This window comes from Natator depressus, chromosome 10 (genome assembly GCF_965152275.1).
Source record: "Natator depressus isolate rNatDep1 chromosome 10, rNatDep2.hap1, whole genome shotgun sequence".
In the NCBI taxonomy this organism is placed as follows: domain Eukaryota; kingdom Metazoa; phylum Chordata; order Testudines; family Cheloniidae; genus Natator; species Natator depressus.
In genome coordinates, this window is record NC_134243.1 from 16,321,218 (window position 1) to 16,338,770 (window position 17,553).

General features: G+C 43.0%; 1 protein-coding gene across 1 annotated transcript in view; it reads right to left on the minus strand.

Moving 5' to 3' along the window:
- Positions 1–5,582: 5,582 nt before the first annotated feature.
- Positions 5,583–17,553, minus strand: part of LOC141994393 (putative short-chain dehydrogenase/reductase family 42E member 2) — a 28,389-nt gene continuing 16,418 nt past the window's right edge. The window contains 5 exon segments of the mRNA XM_074964603.1: positions 5,583–5,789; positions 10,158–10,231; positions 10,928–10,991; positions 13,336–13,401; positions 16,930–17,067. Of these exon segments, the coding sequence (XP_074820704.1) occupies positions 5,583–5,789; positions 10,158–10,231; positions 10,928–10,991; positions 13,336–13,401; positions 16,930–17,067 (549 nt within the window).

The following is a 17,553-nucleotide window of genomic DNA, read 5'->3' on the forward strand; positions in this document are numbered from 1 at the left end:
CATGCAGGTCACTCCTAGATGTGCTTGTGTAACTGCAGTGTGCCAGTCTCACATTGGCTTGCACCAGTCTTGATTATACTGAAGAGTGATCCCAACATACTCCCAGTCCTGGACTTTCCCTCAGAAAGGCATGCCTTGTACTGCCCAACCCTTTCCTGGACAGTCTAAATATATTTAGTCCATCATTCCTTTATGGGAATAATATACCAGCTTATTACCTTAAATGAAGTTACCCAGACACTTCAACTTAACCACACTGGATTAAATAAAACAAGTTTATTAACTACAAAGAGATAGGTTTTACGTGAGGACAAGTAATGATGCATGAATATCAGAAATGGTTACAAGAAAAATAAAGATAAAATGCTTTCTAGCACCTAATTTAACAAACTATACTAGATTCAAGCACATGACCACATGCTTCCAGTATTACTCACTAAACTCTTCAGGTCAGGACCCCTCCCTCCAGAGTGCAATAGTTGTTTGCATTCTCTGCACCTGAGAAGACAAAGGAATGGGTGAGAGAGATAGGGGTGCCTTGGGGTATTTGCCCCTCCTTTTTATAGTTTCAGTCCCCCTTGTGAAAAACACTTCCAGCTGAGAACCAGGAGACAAAGAGTCCACGTGGAAGGATGTTCCCTGCTGTTTTTTCACCTGTTTAAGCAGGAAGGGAAAACAAAGGAAGCTCAATGACTCTGTTTAGTGTTTAAATGCAAATTAAGGTAAGCACACATTCCTTTGTTTAGGACAGACCTGTTTGCCTACTTCTGCCTGGGATGGCTGTGGGGTTTGGAACATGTGTTACTAACATCATACAGAGGAATCCTATAAATTCATATATAATGTTGCCACACACATTTTATCAGGCAGTACTGACCAGCAAATTATGGGTTTTCAAATGATACCATACAAAAAGATAATTAGAATAGTGTGTAGACTGTAAAAAGAAAAGGAGTACTTGTGGCACCTTAGAGACTAACCAATTTATCTGAGCATAAGCTTTCGTGAGCTACAGCTCACTTCATCGGATGCATGCTGTGGAAAGTGTAGAAGATCTTATTATATACACACAAAAAGCATGAAAAAATACCTCCTCCCACCCCACTCTCCTGCTGGTAATAGCTTATCTAAAGTGATCACTCTCCTTACAATGTGTATGATAATCAAGGTGGGCCGTTTCCAGCACAAATCCAGGTTTTCTCACCCCCGCCCCACACACACACAAACTCACTCTCCTGCTGGTAATAGCTTATCTAAAGTGACCACTCTCCTTACAATGTGTATGATAATCGACGTCTCCGACTCAAGGAATATTTCCAACATACCTCTGAACAACATACTAATCCACAGAGATCTCCCGACCAACACTACAAAAAGAAGGATTCTAGGTGGACTCCTCCTGAAGGTCGAAACAGCAGACTGGACTTCTACATAGAGTGCTTCCGCCGACGTGCATGGGCTGAAATTGTGGAAAAGCAACATCACTTGCCCCATAACCTCAGCCGTGTGGAACACAATACCATCCACAGCCTCAGAAACAACTCTGACATCATAATCAAAAAGGCTGACAAAGGAGGTGCTGTTGTCATCATGAATAGGTCGGAATATGAACAAGAGGCTGCTCGGCAGCTCTCCAACACCACTTTCTACAAGCCATTACCCTCTGATCCCACTGAGAGTTACCAAAAGCAACTACAGCATTTGCTCAAGAAACTCCCTGAAAAAGCACAAGATCAAATCCGCACAGACACACCCCTGGAACCCCGACCTGGGATATTCTATCTACTACCCAAGATCCATAAACCTGGAAATCCTGGGCACCCCATCATCTCAGGCATTGGCACCTTGACAGCAGGATTGTCTGGCTATGTAGACTCCCTCCTCAGGCCCTACGCTACCAGCACTCCCAGCTACCTTCGAGACACCACTGACTTCCTGAGGAAACTACAATCCATCGGTGATCTTCCTGATAACACCATCCTGGCCACTATGGATGTAGAAGCCCTCTACACCAACATTCCACACAAAGATGGACTACAAGCCGTCAAGAACACTATCTCCGATAATGTCACGGCTAACCTGGTGGCTGAACTTTGTGACTTTGTCCTTACCCATAACTATTTTACATTTGGGGACAATGTATACCTTCAGATCAGTGGCACTGCTATGGGTACCCGCATGGCCCCACAGTATGCCAACATTTTTGTGGCTGATTTAGAACAACGCTTCCTCAGCTCTCGTCCCCTAAGGCCCCTACTCTACTTGCGCTATATTGATGACATCTTCATCATCTGGACCCATGGAAAAGAAGCCCTTGAGGAATTCCACCATGACTTCAACAATTTCCATCCCACCATCAACCTCAGCCTGGTCCAGTCCACACAAGAGATCCACTTCCTGGACACTACAGTGCTAATAAACGATGGTCACATAAACACCACCCTATACTGGAAACCTACTGACCGCTATTCCTACCTACGTGCCTCCAGCTTTCACCCTGACCACACCACACGATCCATCGTCTACAGCCAAGCTCTGCGATACAACCGCATTTGCTCCAACCCCTCAGACAGAGACAAACACCTACAAGATCTCTATCAAGCATTCTTACAACTACAATACCCACCTGTGGAAGTGAAGAAACAGATTGATAGAGCCAGAAGAGTTCCCAGAAGTCACCTACTACAGGACAGGCCAAACAAAGAAAATAACAAAACGCCACTAGCTGTCACCTTCAGCCCCCAACTAAAACCCCTCCAATGCATTATTAAGGATCTACAACCTATCCTGAAGGATGACCCAACACTCTCACAAATCTTGGGAGACAGGCCAGTCCTTGCCTACAGACAGCCCCCCAACCTGAAGCAAATACTCACCAGCAACCACATACCACACAACAGAACCACTAACCCAGGAACCTATCCTTGCAACAAAGCCCGTTGCCAACTGTGCCCACATATCTATTCAGGGGACACCATCACAGGGCCTAATAACATCAGCCACACTATCAGAGGCTCGTTCACCTGCACATCCACCAATGTGATATATGCCATCATGTGCCAGCAATGCCCCTCTGCCATGTACATTGGTCAAACTGGACAGTCTCTACGTAAAAGAGTAAATGGACACAAATCAGATGTCAAGAATTATAACATTCATAAACCAGTCGGAGAACACTTCAATCTCTCTGGTCACGCGATTACAGACATGAAAGTCGCTATTTTACAACAAAAAAACTTCAAATCCAGACTCCAGCGAGAAACTGCTGAATTGGAATTCATTTGCAAATTGGATACAATTAACTTAGGCTTGAATAGAGACTGGGAGTGGCTTAGTCATCAGCTGTCCTATCTCGGGGCCTCTCCTTCTGCCCCTCCACCCCCACGAACATGATACAGTTCTGTGGTGACCTAGAATCCTATTTTCGACGTCTCCGACTCAAGGAATATTTCCAAAATACCTCTGAACAACATACTAATCCACAGAGGCCTCCCGACCAACATTACAAAAAGAAGGATTCTAGGCGGACTCCTCCTGAAGGTCGAAACAGCAGACTGGACTTCTACATAGAGTGCTTCCGCCGACGTGCACGGGCTGAAATTGTGGAAAAGCAGCATCACTTGCCCCATAACCTCAGCCGTGCGGAACACAATGCCATCCACAGCCTCAGAAACAACTCTGACATCATAATCAAAAAGGCTGACAAAGGAGGTGCTGTTGTCATCATGAATAGGTCGGAATATGAACAAGAGGCTGCTCGGCAGCTCTCCAACACCACTTTCTACAAGCCATTACCCTCTGATCCCACTGAGAGTTACCAAAAGCAACTACAGCATTTGCTCAAGAAACTCCCTGAAAAAGCACAAGATCAAATCCGCACAGACACACCCCTGGAACCCCGACCTGGGATATTCTATCTACTACCCAAGATCCATAAACCTGGAAATCCTGGGCGCCCCATCATCTCAAGCATTGGCACCCTGACAGCAGGATTGTCTGGCTATGTAGACTCCCTCCTCAGGCCCTACGCTACCAGCACTCCCAGCTAACTTCGAGACACCACTGACTTCCTGAGGAAACTACAATCCATCGGTGTAAAAACTGGTTAGTCTCTAAGGTGCCACAAGTACTCCTTTTCATTATGCAAGGTAGCCTATTTCCCCTTGTTTTTTTCCCACCCCCCCCCCCCCCCGACGTTCTTGTTAAACCCTGGATTTGTGCTGGAAATGGCCCACCTTGATTATCATACACAATGTAAGGAGAGTGGTCACTTTGGATAAGCTATTACCAGCAGGAGAGTGAGTTTGTGTGTGTGTGTGGGGTGGGGGGGTGAGAAAAACCTGGATTTGTGCTGGAAATGGCCCAACTTGATTATCATACACATTGTAAGGAGAGTGATCACTTTAGATAAGCTATTACCAGCAGGAGAGTGGGGTGGGAGGAGGTATTTTTTCATGCTTTTTGTGTGTATATAATAAGATCTTCTACACTTTCCACAGCATGCATCCGATGAAGTGAGCTGTAGCTCACGAAAGCTTATGCTCAAATAAATTGGTTAGTCTCTAAGGTGCCACAAGTACTCCTTTTCTTTTTGCGAATACAGACTAACACGGCTGTTACTCTGAAACCTGTGTAGACTGTGAATACGGGGCTATATTCAGTCACACCTTCCTTTTTCACATAGATTAATTATCTACCATATAGCATAACAATTGGACCACCTCCAAGATAAAGAGAATGAAAACAGGGAGATATAAAATTTAGGATTAAAAATGTCTGACATAAATGCAATACAGGAAGAAAACATTTCCCTAACTTTAGTGTTATTTAATGACATTTAACAGAAGATTCAGAACATTCCAATTTTAATGTATCAGTGTTAATAAAAGTAAGAGATTGTGTGTGAGTGCATGTCCTGAAAAAAAGACTTAATAAATGCAGAAGTTCAAGTGTACTTTTATTTCACCTCTTGGGCAGTTTCAGAATACAGTTAATTCACAGAATTACAGTATGTGTAACTTTTTCTGTGCAATCACTGCCCATTATGTATATGAATTATTTTTTCTTCTTTGTTCTATTTCCTGGTTCCTCTGTATTCCTCACAGTAATATGCAGTGGCTGTGGCCGTTGTTCTGTCAGAAGGGTTGTCTGGTCAATACGTCCCTTATTATAGCTACTTGCTTTTGTTTATAAAACACTGCAGACTTACAATAGCTGCTCCTCCTCCAGTTTCTTCTGCACTTGAGCAACCATTTTCAGAAGGAGTTCTTTTGAGATCAAGCGAATAGAAACAGCAGCTCTGGTTCCTGCATTTGTCAGTGGTGGTCTCCTGTGGCCTTGCGACTTTATTATCCTTTAAAAATGTAGTAGCTTCAACCTTTAAGAACAATTGCTGATATGCAAATTTTTTTATTTAATAGCAAAAACAGCTTAAAATACATCAGAGCAAATAACTTATTCAAAGAATAATGAAGTTCATGTGGCCTGAGGAATACACTGTGACTGATTAAAATTAGTTTATTAATACACAACAAACAAATTAATGGAGGCTTTCCTTGAAATAACTACGTAAAGATGTATGCTTAAGAAAGTAATACAAAGAAGATCAAACATAAACAGGTGCCAAGGACAAGCCAGATTTTAAGGAACTTATGATGGTCCTGGCACTTGGGTCTAGTTTGAAGATAATGATCCACAGAATCAGCAAGTGCAAATTTTTTTGGGCAGTAACCTAGCTGATTACATGCCTTGTCTATTCGGAATGTGTGAGTTACAGCGATGTTCCACACCTAAAAAGCAAAAGAACAATTAATAGTGATTCAAATATAGAATTAATTTAGGTGCCACTATTAGAACAGATATATAAATAAATGGGTGGGGTGACTGAGCAGACACAAAACACAGCAACAGAGAATACAGTGCATTCAACGAGACAGAATCTTTATAAATACAAACCAAACAGGATTGCCATAACCTAGCACAGTCTGGCTATGCCTTCCTCCAGTTCTGCCATATGCCCTTGGCTGGGGGAACCAGGAGTGCATGGCACAGAACTGCTATGCCATCTCTACACCACCTGGTAGGATCCCCCTATGCAAAGCTACTTCAGCCAGCTTGCTATCCCCTGTGTGTCACTGGAGCTAGAAGCTGGTGCAAAGTGAATGTAAAATGCCAGCAAATCAGAACTGTAGCAGTTTAAACCTATTGTGACAAAGCTCTGTCCTTGCCTCCGTGGGTCCCGCATTTCCTGGTGGATTTTGCTAGCCTCAGAGGCTCACTGTGACCCTCCACGTAACCCTTCTTTCTCTAGAGACAAGGGTCACAGTCTACTGAGCCATTTTCATCATAAGCCAGCGAGGGAGGTGAGGAGAAGTTATCCTTCCTTGCACAGTCTCTGTTGTCTCCCAGTCTCAGTGATTAATCAGGGGGCAAAGGTGGGGTGGGGGAGCCCGGGCCCACCCTCTACTCCGGGCTCCAGCTCAGGGACCCTAACAGTATCAGCTATGGTAGCTGACCTTTTAGAAACATGACATGTACAATTCCCTGGGCTACTTCCCCCACAGCAGCCCTCAATTCCTCAAGCTCCACTTCACCCTTACCTCAGGGCCTCCTTCCTTGTGCCTGATATGGTGTGTACTACTCAGCCTCTCCAACAGCACAACTTCCTCCCACAGCTCAGCTCCTGACATGCACACCCACCTGACTAAGTGGGAGGCTTTTAACTAGTTTCAGCCAGCCCCTGATTGGCTTCAGGTGTCCCAGGCAACCTAGCCTTCTCCCTACCTTCTGGAAAGTTCTTAATTGGCCCCAGGTGTCTTAATTGACCTGGAGCAGCTGCCATTTCATTTATCCTGGTACCAGGGATTTGTTTAGCCAGGAGCTAATATATCTATCTCCCACTACTTTTCTATAGCCATCTGGCCTTGCCCCGTCACAGTATGTAAAGTGAGTGTAAGACTACTCAGGGTGCAAGGCAGTGGAAAAGCAGGCTACTTGTTTCTTTCCATAAAGCAATACCACATTGATCCTCTAGATGACACTATTCAACCCCCCCCCCACCTAACAGAGTCCTTCTCTCATTTTAATAAGCATCAACCCTCTCCAGCCTGTGAATAATATTCGTGTTTAATTGTTGTTTCTATTCTCAAATCTCTTTCTAAGGGTTTATAAATCAGTAATTAATTCTGTTGAGTGAAATGTCTCTCTTTTTTTAAAAACAAAACAAAACAAAACAAACAAACATACAAACAGATTTAACATCAAAAGGCCAAATCCTGCTTAATTTGCTCATAGTCCCACTGAAGTCATGAGAGCTAATTAAGCAGGATTTGGACATATCTTTTAGAAAAGGCATCCAATATTGATTTAAAAATTGTCAGTGATGGAGAATCCACCTCCAGCTGTTGGTAGGTTGTTCCAGTGATTGGAACCTCCACACTGCTCTCATAATCCCCTGCTCTCTGGCAACATTTACACGGGCTAAAAAACTGGAAATAATACAGTGGTGAATCAGGCCTCAACAATCTGTGCATAACTTCAGATGATACTATGTGGACATATGTATAGGAAAATACTGGTAAGTGTTTAATTAGAATGGCTTCATTGTGATATTTTATAAAATTTAAAATAGCTACCATACTAACGTTAGAAAAAATCAATCATAAATCCCGAGTCCTAGGAGTGGGTGGGTATGGGTGTATCTTTGCCCCTATATATTGCATAATATATGGTAATGTAAAAGACAGACATTTATCATGTGTCATTCTTAGTATCATTAATGTTTTGGGGTGTATATGGATTCATGCTATGCTCACTGGATGTGCTGAGATAAGGCAGTAAAGCAGATCACATTCCAGTGCATTTTGACACTGACCTACCTAGAATGAATCTTGATGAAGGGTGCTTCACCTCATCATTTTTTAAAGACTGACATTACCCAAAAAAGGCGATTAAAGGCAAAAAGCATATTTAAATGATATATATAAGCATATTTAAATAACCAAGATTTTCTTTTTTTAAAAAGCTGATACTTGATTGAAGCCACTCACATTGCCCAAGTACTGAAAAGATCTCAGGATAGTGCTTCATGTTACAGGCTGCAAAACTCCACATTACAAAATGGCAGCCAAATTCTGCCCTTGGCTTCTGTTGTGTAAATGAAAACCTCCTCTTGCTTCCAAGGGCAGGTCTACGCTACGGGGGAAAGTGGATCTAAGCTACGTAGGGTAACTCAAGTCAACGTAGCTTAGATCTACTTACTGCAGGGTCCACACTACACTATGTTGATGGGAAAACACTCTCTCGTCGACTCCCTCTTACTCTTCTCATTCCAGTGCAGTACCGGAGTCGACAGGAGAGTGATCTGCAGTCGATTTAACGAGTCTTCACTAGACCCGCTAAATGAGTGGTCACCAACCAGTCAATCGTGATCAACTGGTTGATCCTAGAGGATCTCCCAGTTGATCGCAGTCTCCAGTGGGGCTGCGGCTAAGACAGGCTCCTTGCTTGTCCCAGCCCCACGCGGCTCCCGGAAGTGGCCAGCGTGGCCCCAGGGACAGTGGGGCAGGGGTCTCCCTCCAAACACTGCTCCTGCCTGCATGCACCACCCTCGCAGCTCCCATTGGCCAGGAACTGAGAGCTGTGGGGTGGTGCTTGCAGAGAGGGGCAGCGTGCAGAGCCACTTGCCGGCTGCTGTCACCGGGGTGCACTGGCCCCTTCTGGGAGCGGTGTGGGGCTGGGGCAGGCAGGGAGCCTGCCTTAGTGACAGCCATGCTGCACCGCCAACCGGGAGCTGCCCAAAGGTAAGTGCTGCCCGGTGGGAAGCCACACCCCAGCCCCACTGTGCAGAGCGGCCTGGCCCCTCCATCTAGGGGCTGGACATGCTGATCAACTCGGGGAGCAGAGCAGCACGGAGCCAGGGCAGGCAGGGATCCTGCCTTAGACGTACTGTGTCGCTGACCAGGAGCCGCCTGAGATAAGTGCCTCCCATCCAGAGGCTGCACCCCAACCCCCTACCCCAGCCCAGAGCCCCCTCCCAGATCCCACACCCTGACCTGCACCCCAACCGCCTGCCCCAGCCCTGAGCCCTCTCCTGCACTCTAATCCCCTGCCCCAGCCCTGACCTCATTCCAAGCCCCCAGGGGCCTCACAAAATCTAATAGCCCTGGGCCCACAGGAGAGTTAATTCAGCCCTGGTGATACTACCCCTCCTGTGGAGTTTCCTCTAGGAGGCAGGAAAAATTGTATGCAAAGCCTCTCCTGGAAGAAAAAGAGGGTTTCTTTTGGAAGCTCCCTGGATACAGTGGAGATGGTAAAAATTTTTCTGATGGAATGTTTTTTTTGTTAGAAAACATTGATTTTTCCTATCATGATGTGATATTTCATATCCTATTATATTAGGACATGTCATTCCATGCCATAATATAATAGTAAAATATTTAGACTTTTATAATATAAATTATACTAGGACGACAGTGAAAATAATAATGTCAAAAGAAAACATTTAGATGAGGTTAAAACAAACAAACAAAATCTCAGAAATTTCATTTAATGGGAAATTTTAAATTTTCAACTTTTTGTTCCGATTTGGGGGAAAAAAAATAATCAAAGTGTCAGAATTTCTCTTGGAATGGAAATTGTGAGTTTTGACCACCTCTAAATTATGGTATCTGCTGGGGATACACAGTCTCCATACCTTGCCTGTCCTTTTCCTACTTCTATAGACTCCTGGTCTGCAGCTGCCTCTGGAACCTCCCTTTAACATGCAGTTCCATAATATGGAGTGGCTCATTGGAAATGATAATACAGCCTATGGTCCGTTTTACCTCTTATGCGGATTCCCGGCTGGTTGCATGAGGGATGATGCACTTGGCTCTCCTGTACCCCCTGACATACCCCCTCTGGCCCATCTACTTGCAAAGTAGGGAAACAGTATGGAGGGCCTTCTTGGGAGGGGGCTCAGATGGGGTAGAAAAATGGTGTTAAAGAGGTGACAGACTCGCTCTGACCCTGCATGGAAAAGTGGAGCTCTGTATGCAGGGAATCCACTCCACACATGCATCCAGAGGAGATGTTCCCCACCATTGATATTAAGTGTTTCTTGAGAACTTTAGCCAGAGACTTTATAAAGATGATTATGCATGCATTTATACTTTTACCTCATTTCTGGTCAAGAAAGGTGTAAAGCTAAAAACTGGTTTCAACGCCAGGTGCAGGCATTCTGTCACTGTGGCTGTGGACAGAAAGTTGATAAAATGAGATAACAATAGTAAAGTGAGCATAACATAGGGCTTGCCTTTGCTGCCAAAAAAAAGCCATGTTTTTTTACCTGGGGGTAACTAATGTGCGTGAGTTCTCAAGAGATTAAAAACACAAGTGAAGACAAGGTACTTTAGTTTTACCATGAAGTAAACTCGTTGAGGTCAACCCAATGTGGGCTATAGAATGACCTTAGTGAGTCTAACTAAAGCATCTTGTCTTCACTGTATTTTCACCCCAGCATAGCCCACATATATTAGTTACCCTGAAGTAAAAAAAACCCCTAGCTTTTTTAGCAGTGAAGACAAGCCCATGGTGATGACAGGTGTTGTGGGCTAGAGCCACAGTCAGCCCTCTGCAGTCAGTGGGTGTGCTGGGTTTGCTACAGAAGCAGGATCCAATGTTTTGAAAACAACATATAATTTACAGAATATTTGATGAACCCAAAGATATCTTATCTCCTTTTGTAGAGAAGTACTTATTACACTTTTATAGGTATTACATAATTCCAGCTAGTACATTTGCACAATTATTGTAGGAATTACACAAGTTTAAATCTGTATATTCCTTTTACAGAACTGCCATGCAGATTACCAGTGACAGTGGAAATAAAAGGTGAAATGCAAAATAAAATAGCATAATAATCTAATACGTGTTTTACTCTTTTTACCTGCTATATAAACGAGGAAAGCAGGAATACGTATCCATGGCCTACTGTAACCTAATTTTTCAAACTGAGAGGGATTAAAAAAAAAAAAAGAGAGAGAGAATAAGATCAAAATATTCATACTAAATTGGGTCAGTGCAGCAAGAATATGCAGAAATAATTACTGTCAAATTATAAATCTGAACTTTTTCCCCAATTCAGCTATTACTATTTTAAAAAAGTTTTTCAGTTGAATATCCCTATGCCTGCCAACACAATGAGATGATATAGGCAGAGATATCTATTTTAAAACAATAGAGGACATGAGAGGAGTGCATTTTTTATATCTTGAGTACAGTCCTGAAGTTTATTGCATTGATGTTCATGGGAGTTTTGTCTGTGCTTGCACTACAGGATGTGGCCTTTAGTGGAGGTTCAAAATCCTAGCCTGCTAATTATGAACATATCCCAATGCTTCTGTTTTATGTTTACAATGAAATTTAAGGGCATGATTTTCCATGGCCTTGCATCTTGAGGAGCCATTTACAACAAAGCAGTCTCTGTACCATAGTGCTACCAGATAAAAATGGTAGCATTTTACATGCACTTTGGACAACTCTGCACAGTGGTAAATGACGACACAAGATGGTGAAGAATCAGGATTTATAGCTTTTTAATTAAATTAGGTCATAACAATAAAGGGCCTTACCCTGCATTCCTGCACATCTAAAACTCCTGTTGAAGCCGATGGGAGTTTGTCTTTATGAGCTATCATTTTGCTAAAGTCTGGGAGAATACAGGATTGGGTTCTGATCTGATAAACCAGAAACAGAAATGTAGAACTGGAAGGGACCTCAATAGGTCATGTAGTCCAGTCCCCGGCACTGAGGCAGGAAGGTGTTGTCTAGACCATCTCTGAGAGGTGTTTGTCTAACCTGTTCTTAAAAACCTCCAATCATGGAGCTTCCACAACCTTCCTAGATAATTTGTTCTAGTCCTTAACTACCCTGACAGGAAGTTTTTCCTAATGTCTAATATAAACCTTCCTTGCTGCAATTTAGTCCCATTACTTCTTGTGCTGTCCCTCAGTGGTTAATGAGAACAATTTATCACCCTTTTCTTTTATGTACTTGAAGATTGTTATGTTTCCCCTCAGTCTTCTCTTTTCCAGACAACAAATAGTTTTTAAAATCTTTCCCCATAGGTCATGCTTTCTAGATCTTGATTATTTTGTTGCTCTCCTCTGGACTTTCTTCCATTAGTCCGCATCTTTCCCGAAGTGTGGTGCCCAGAACTGGACACGCTACTTCAATTGAGGCCTTTATCAGTGCTGAGTAGAGTGGAAGAATTACTTCTTGTGTCTTGTTTACAACACTCCTGCTAATACATCCCAGAATAATGTATGCTTAGTTGCAACAGTATTACATTATGAACTCATTTAGTTTGTGATCCACTGTAATCCTTTTCCACAGATCCTTTTCTGCAGTTCTCCTCCCTTGGCCGTCATTTCCCATTTTCTATTTGTGAAACTGATAATTCCTTCCTAAGTGGAGTACTTTGCGTTTGTCCTTACTGAATTTCACCCTGTTTAAATCAGACCATTTCTCCAGTTTATCAAGTTCATTTTGAACTCAAATCCTGTTCTCCAAAACACTTGCAGCCCCTTCCAGCTTAGTACCATATGCCAAAATGTATAAGTATACTTTCTATGCCATTATCCAACTTATTTATGAAGATATTGAATAGAACCAACCCAGGACGGATCCCTGTGGGATCCTCACAATAGGCCCTTCCAGAGAGATTGTGAACCATTGATAATTACTCTGAATATGCTTTTCCAGCCAGTTGCGCATCCACCTTATAGAAGGTTTGGCTGGGCCAGTGATACTCAGACTGAGGCTTGCGAGCCGCAAGTGGCTCTTTAATGTATCTCCTGCAGCTCATGCTATTAAAACGCTGTGAGATTTATTAACCAATCTAAGTTATTATCCAGTCAGGATGCTTTTACTATGTTATTAACCAATTGTAGTTGATAAAATAATAATACTTGGTCAGTCAATTTTGCTGCAAGTATATTATACACCTCCTCCCGCCCCTCCCCCCCCGCCCAATGAATTCACACTATTGTGGCTCTTTGAGGTAATGATTGCTAATTTGGCTCCTGAGCCACTGAGGTCTGAGAATCACTGGTCAAGGATATATTTATCCAGTTTGTTGATTAGACTGTCATGTGAAACAGTATCAAAAGCCTTACTAAAGTTGAAATGTATCAAATATATTTATATATTTCTTAAATAGATCAGTTTTAAGTTCTGCTTCTTCAGGTAATTACTGTGGTATTGGCTTCATTTAGCTGATACGTTCTTTCTAGATTAGTTATATGCTCAAGTCCCATACACTGTATTAGAACTAAACATGTGTATAGTACATACTAACGGAGTTATCCATTCAGAAAAGATGACATTCTCGCCGTCATGTATGTAATATGCCTGACCACTCTGTTAAAGAGGCAGAGAAAAGACAGATTAGAAACATAATACTGCGGGTGGAGTGACATTTTCTTTTTATCTTTTAAGACTATCTTTAATCATTTTGTAAATAACAGCAACCTAATTAAAAGCAAACATTTACAAATATATACAAATCAACAAGCAACCTCCAATGGAACTAATTCTGATCCTCATGTAAGTTTCACACATCTGTAAATTCATTTAAGTTACTGGAGTTACTTATGATTTATTACACTGATATATAAAAAAAAGAGCAGAGTCAGGTTCATTATGTTTAGGACTTCTGCTGTGATTAAAACAATCAACCTACTTGTCATAGCACTGAGGTTTTTCTTTATATTTTTGCAGGGGCCAAAATTACACTAGACATGATGAATTCACCAGAGTTGACAATACTGACATGTTAGTTAATGCAACTTCCCAATTTCATGTTCTCTTTGGCACTTCTTCCTGCTTTAAAAACAATGGCGTGTTCTTTAATGATTTTACCTACGTATCATTTTTTATACTAGGAGCATAAGTGACACTATTAAGATTTCCTATGGATTTATATTAGAACTCCCTATATTCAGTTCATAACATTCTGAATATTTCATTTAGTGAGATGAAGTTTGCCAGATGTTATCTCAGAATAAAGACAATTTTTTCTGAAAGTTTGAACAAATACACTTCTGCGGTTCTCAATTAACAAGAGAGTGAAAAATACATTTTTCCCATATGTGATGTGGTTTGCAGATCCTATTCTATACCAGAGCAAGGCCTGGGCTAGTGAGGCCCCACCCCTCAACAGCTACAGGGCATGCTCCAGTTTAAATGGGCACTGGTAGGCCAGGAGAAGGAGTTACAGGCTGTACTAGGAAGTGACGCTGATGCCTGGAGCTGTGGGATGAGTGACTACAGAATTGGTATGGCCACTTGGGAAGCGGTGATCCATATGCCTCTCCTGTTTGGAGTTGGAAACTCACAAGAGGCCCCAAAGAACTGGATATTGTCCACCCCGGCAGACTAAGCTGTTACTACTAAGATTGTGACTACACCCAAAAGGGAGGTGCCACAGCCTGGCAGGAAGTGCCCCAGGTCAGAACACTGTGGAGTGGGAAGACCTGGGCTCCTTTCCCCTGCTTCCACGCCACTGTTGTGATGGAAGCCGAGGAAAGAAGAGGGGACACACAGGAGGGACTGAGGCCCACTGTATATGGCCCAGAAGGGCCCTGTCCAGAACGAGCAGACTGCAAAAGAACTGTGGCGCCACTGTCTGACCACTAGGCCAGCTGCCTATCGGACTGATCAGCTACACCATATAAAAAGATTACAACTTTTTTCCCCCCAACAAATTCAGCACTGACATGATATGGAGTAAAGAAGTTGAAATTTGTCAGGGAAATGGCCCACAGTGAGAAGTTTTTTTGAGGGTTAGCATGATTACTAGATTGGATTTGACTAAGTTATGCAGGTTTGAAAAATTTCAGGGAGGAATATTCTTTTTATCCATATGGATAGGTCAAATCTCTCAAACCCTATTATGTCAGCTTTGCAGAATTATCAAGAACCTACTAGCCAGCCCAGGAAAAACATCTACTAATCCATACTTAAACAAACACCAACACACTGACAGGTCCTGTGGGTCCTGAACCCAGTTCTGTGCGGGTCCAGGAAGTCATTGCACTCCAATTCTCCAATGGCAGCTCACACAGACAGCAGTTGGGGCCAGAGTCCATGAAGCCCAACTGGAGCACAAGCCTTTTCCCTACTCTCTGACTGAGAGAGGTCCAAGGCTCCTTGTTGGGCTGCAGCCCCTATTTAAGCCAGAGGAGGAAACAGGAAGTTGTTTGTACAAGTGAGCTTCACCCTGCCATGGGCCACTGGTATGGTGTTTATCTGTTCCTGCCTTCTAATCTTGACCTCCTGGTATCCTGTCTTGGCCTGACTCTTGGAAATGGATTCTTGATCTCTTACCTCCCGTTCATCTCTAGATTCTGATCTCCTGGCTTTCCAACCCAGCCTGATTCCTGGTAACTGGCTCCTGGTCACTGGACCCTCTGCCTGCACCCACTGCTAAACCCTTGGCCATGCTGCGCATGCCCCGGCCCTGTCATATACAGAGCTCCCACTTCCTTGCCCATAGAACCATACATATACCAGATAACACCACCTCCCCATTATTTAAGCCCCACACTCCATGTGCCAAATGTACACCTCATCTCATCCCCTTCCTCCTCAACACTCAATCTTCATTCAGTCACCCACCAGCTGCACCTCAGTAACGCCCCCATTCTTTTACTACCAACTCAGTTCTCTACCCTCAAACTGATCAATTTTCTTTTCCTTACCCCACAAATTCATCAGCTCACATTCCACAGTCTAACAATTCTCTTCTCTCCTCCCTCCTTTCTCTCCAAATTGATCAGTTCTCTTCCTTGACTCACTGTGTAGCAGTCTCTTCCAAGCTGCACAAGGTACTTCAGCCCCTCCAAGTTGGGCCTCGTCCTTGCTACAGTAGCTGCCTGAATAACTTCCCCAAAACTGGGGCCCCAAGCCTTCCCTTGGTGGCAGGAAACTCTCTCTCCCTCTGGTTGCTCTACTTGCATCATCATTTCCAAAAAACTTGGGGAGGTTTGAAGGGTTGATGTCTATAGCCTCCATCACTGAAGAGGGTGGCCACTGTCACTGTTGGGATTTCTGCCCCCCCCGGAGGAGAGGGTAGAGGGCAATAGAACAGGGGTTTTCTGGGACTGGGCCTTAGCTAACTGGGAGTGAGAATAAAACAACCTGGCCCAGAAGAGGCGGAGCCTAGAGAAGCTGCTGATCTTCCCTTCACCATAGGCCCAGGGCAGGGAATACTCCAAAGAGCCCAGAGGATTCATATGTTTCTACAGTAGCTCAGCTCCTGAACAGAGTCAGAAGGAGAGGTGCAATCTATGAGCCTGACGGATGCTGGAGCTGCCAGGCAGTGTGAGCGCAGCTGCAACGCTGTCAGGTGTGTAATGGTTCATGCTCTTAAGATTTTTGTCACAACTATAAGGGTTGGAAATTTAAGTAAAAATATTCATAAGTGTTCACTAATTTTGAATACCCACATTTTTGGGAATGCTGAGCATGTACAAATTAGGCCCCAAAGGTTTCAGATTGGTCAATTAAAAATGTACACATCTAGAATCAAAGCCAGCTTTTGGGAAAAAAAATTAATTAAAAACTTTGATTCTAGAGAATTTGATGATTGCCATATTCACTTGGGGAAGATTCCTACTCAACCTGGGCAGGCAGGAAACCCTACCTTTGCAAAGCTAGCTTACAAGAAGAAAAAGATGTGACACAAAAATATTAACAAGATGAATGTGAGCTGCATTTACAAAGAAGACATTTCGCATGTGGAACTGTACAGTTTGCATATGCAGTACTTTTGAGAATTTAGCAGATTGACTTTTAGACACAGAATTTTATCTAAAAGCCACAGAAAGTAACCCATATTTTAAAAGTGTATCCAACTGGATAGGATATTTAAAATTGTTTACTTACCGCTATATAACCCTTCTCAGGGGTGAGAGCTTCAGCAGCTAAGAGATGAGCTTGCACAAGATTTCCTACATGAACCCAGTTCATCTGAGCTTTGGGATTTCCAAATTTGAAGTTAAATAGCCCTCTTTGGATATTCATCTGTAGAAACAGACAGCATATGCAAAAGACTAAAAAATTGCTTTTCATTTTTCAAAGTACCTTAGGTGCTGCCAAACAAACTGTGGGGCCACTGGATGATCAAGGCATTAAAAGAGCACTTGAGGAACACAAGGCCATTGTGAAGAAGCTAAACAAATTCTTTGTATTGGTCTTCACTGCAGAGGATGTGAGGGAGATTCCCACACCTGAGCCATTCTTTTTAGGTAATAAATCTGAGGAATTGTCCCAGATTTGAGTGTCAATAGAGGAGGTTTTGGAAGAAATTGATAAATTAAACAGTAATAAGTCATCAGGACCAGATGGTAATTCATCCAAGAGTTCTAAAGGAACTCAAATAGGTTATATACCACAGTTATGATACTGCAGAACTATCACTTAAATCAGCTTCCGTTCCAGATGACAGGCAGATAGCTAATGTGACGGTAATTTTTTAAAAAGGACCAGAGGCAATCCTGGCAACTACAG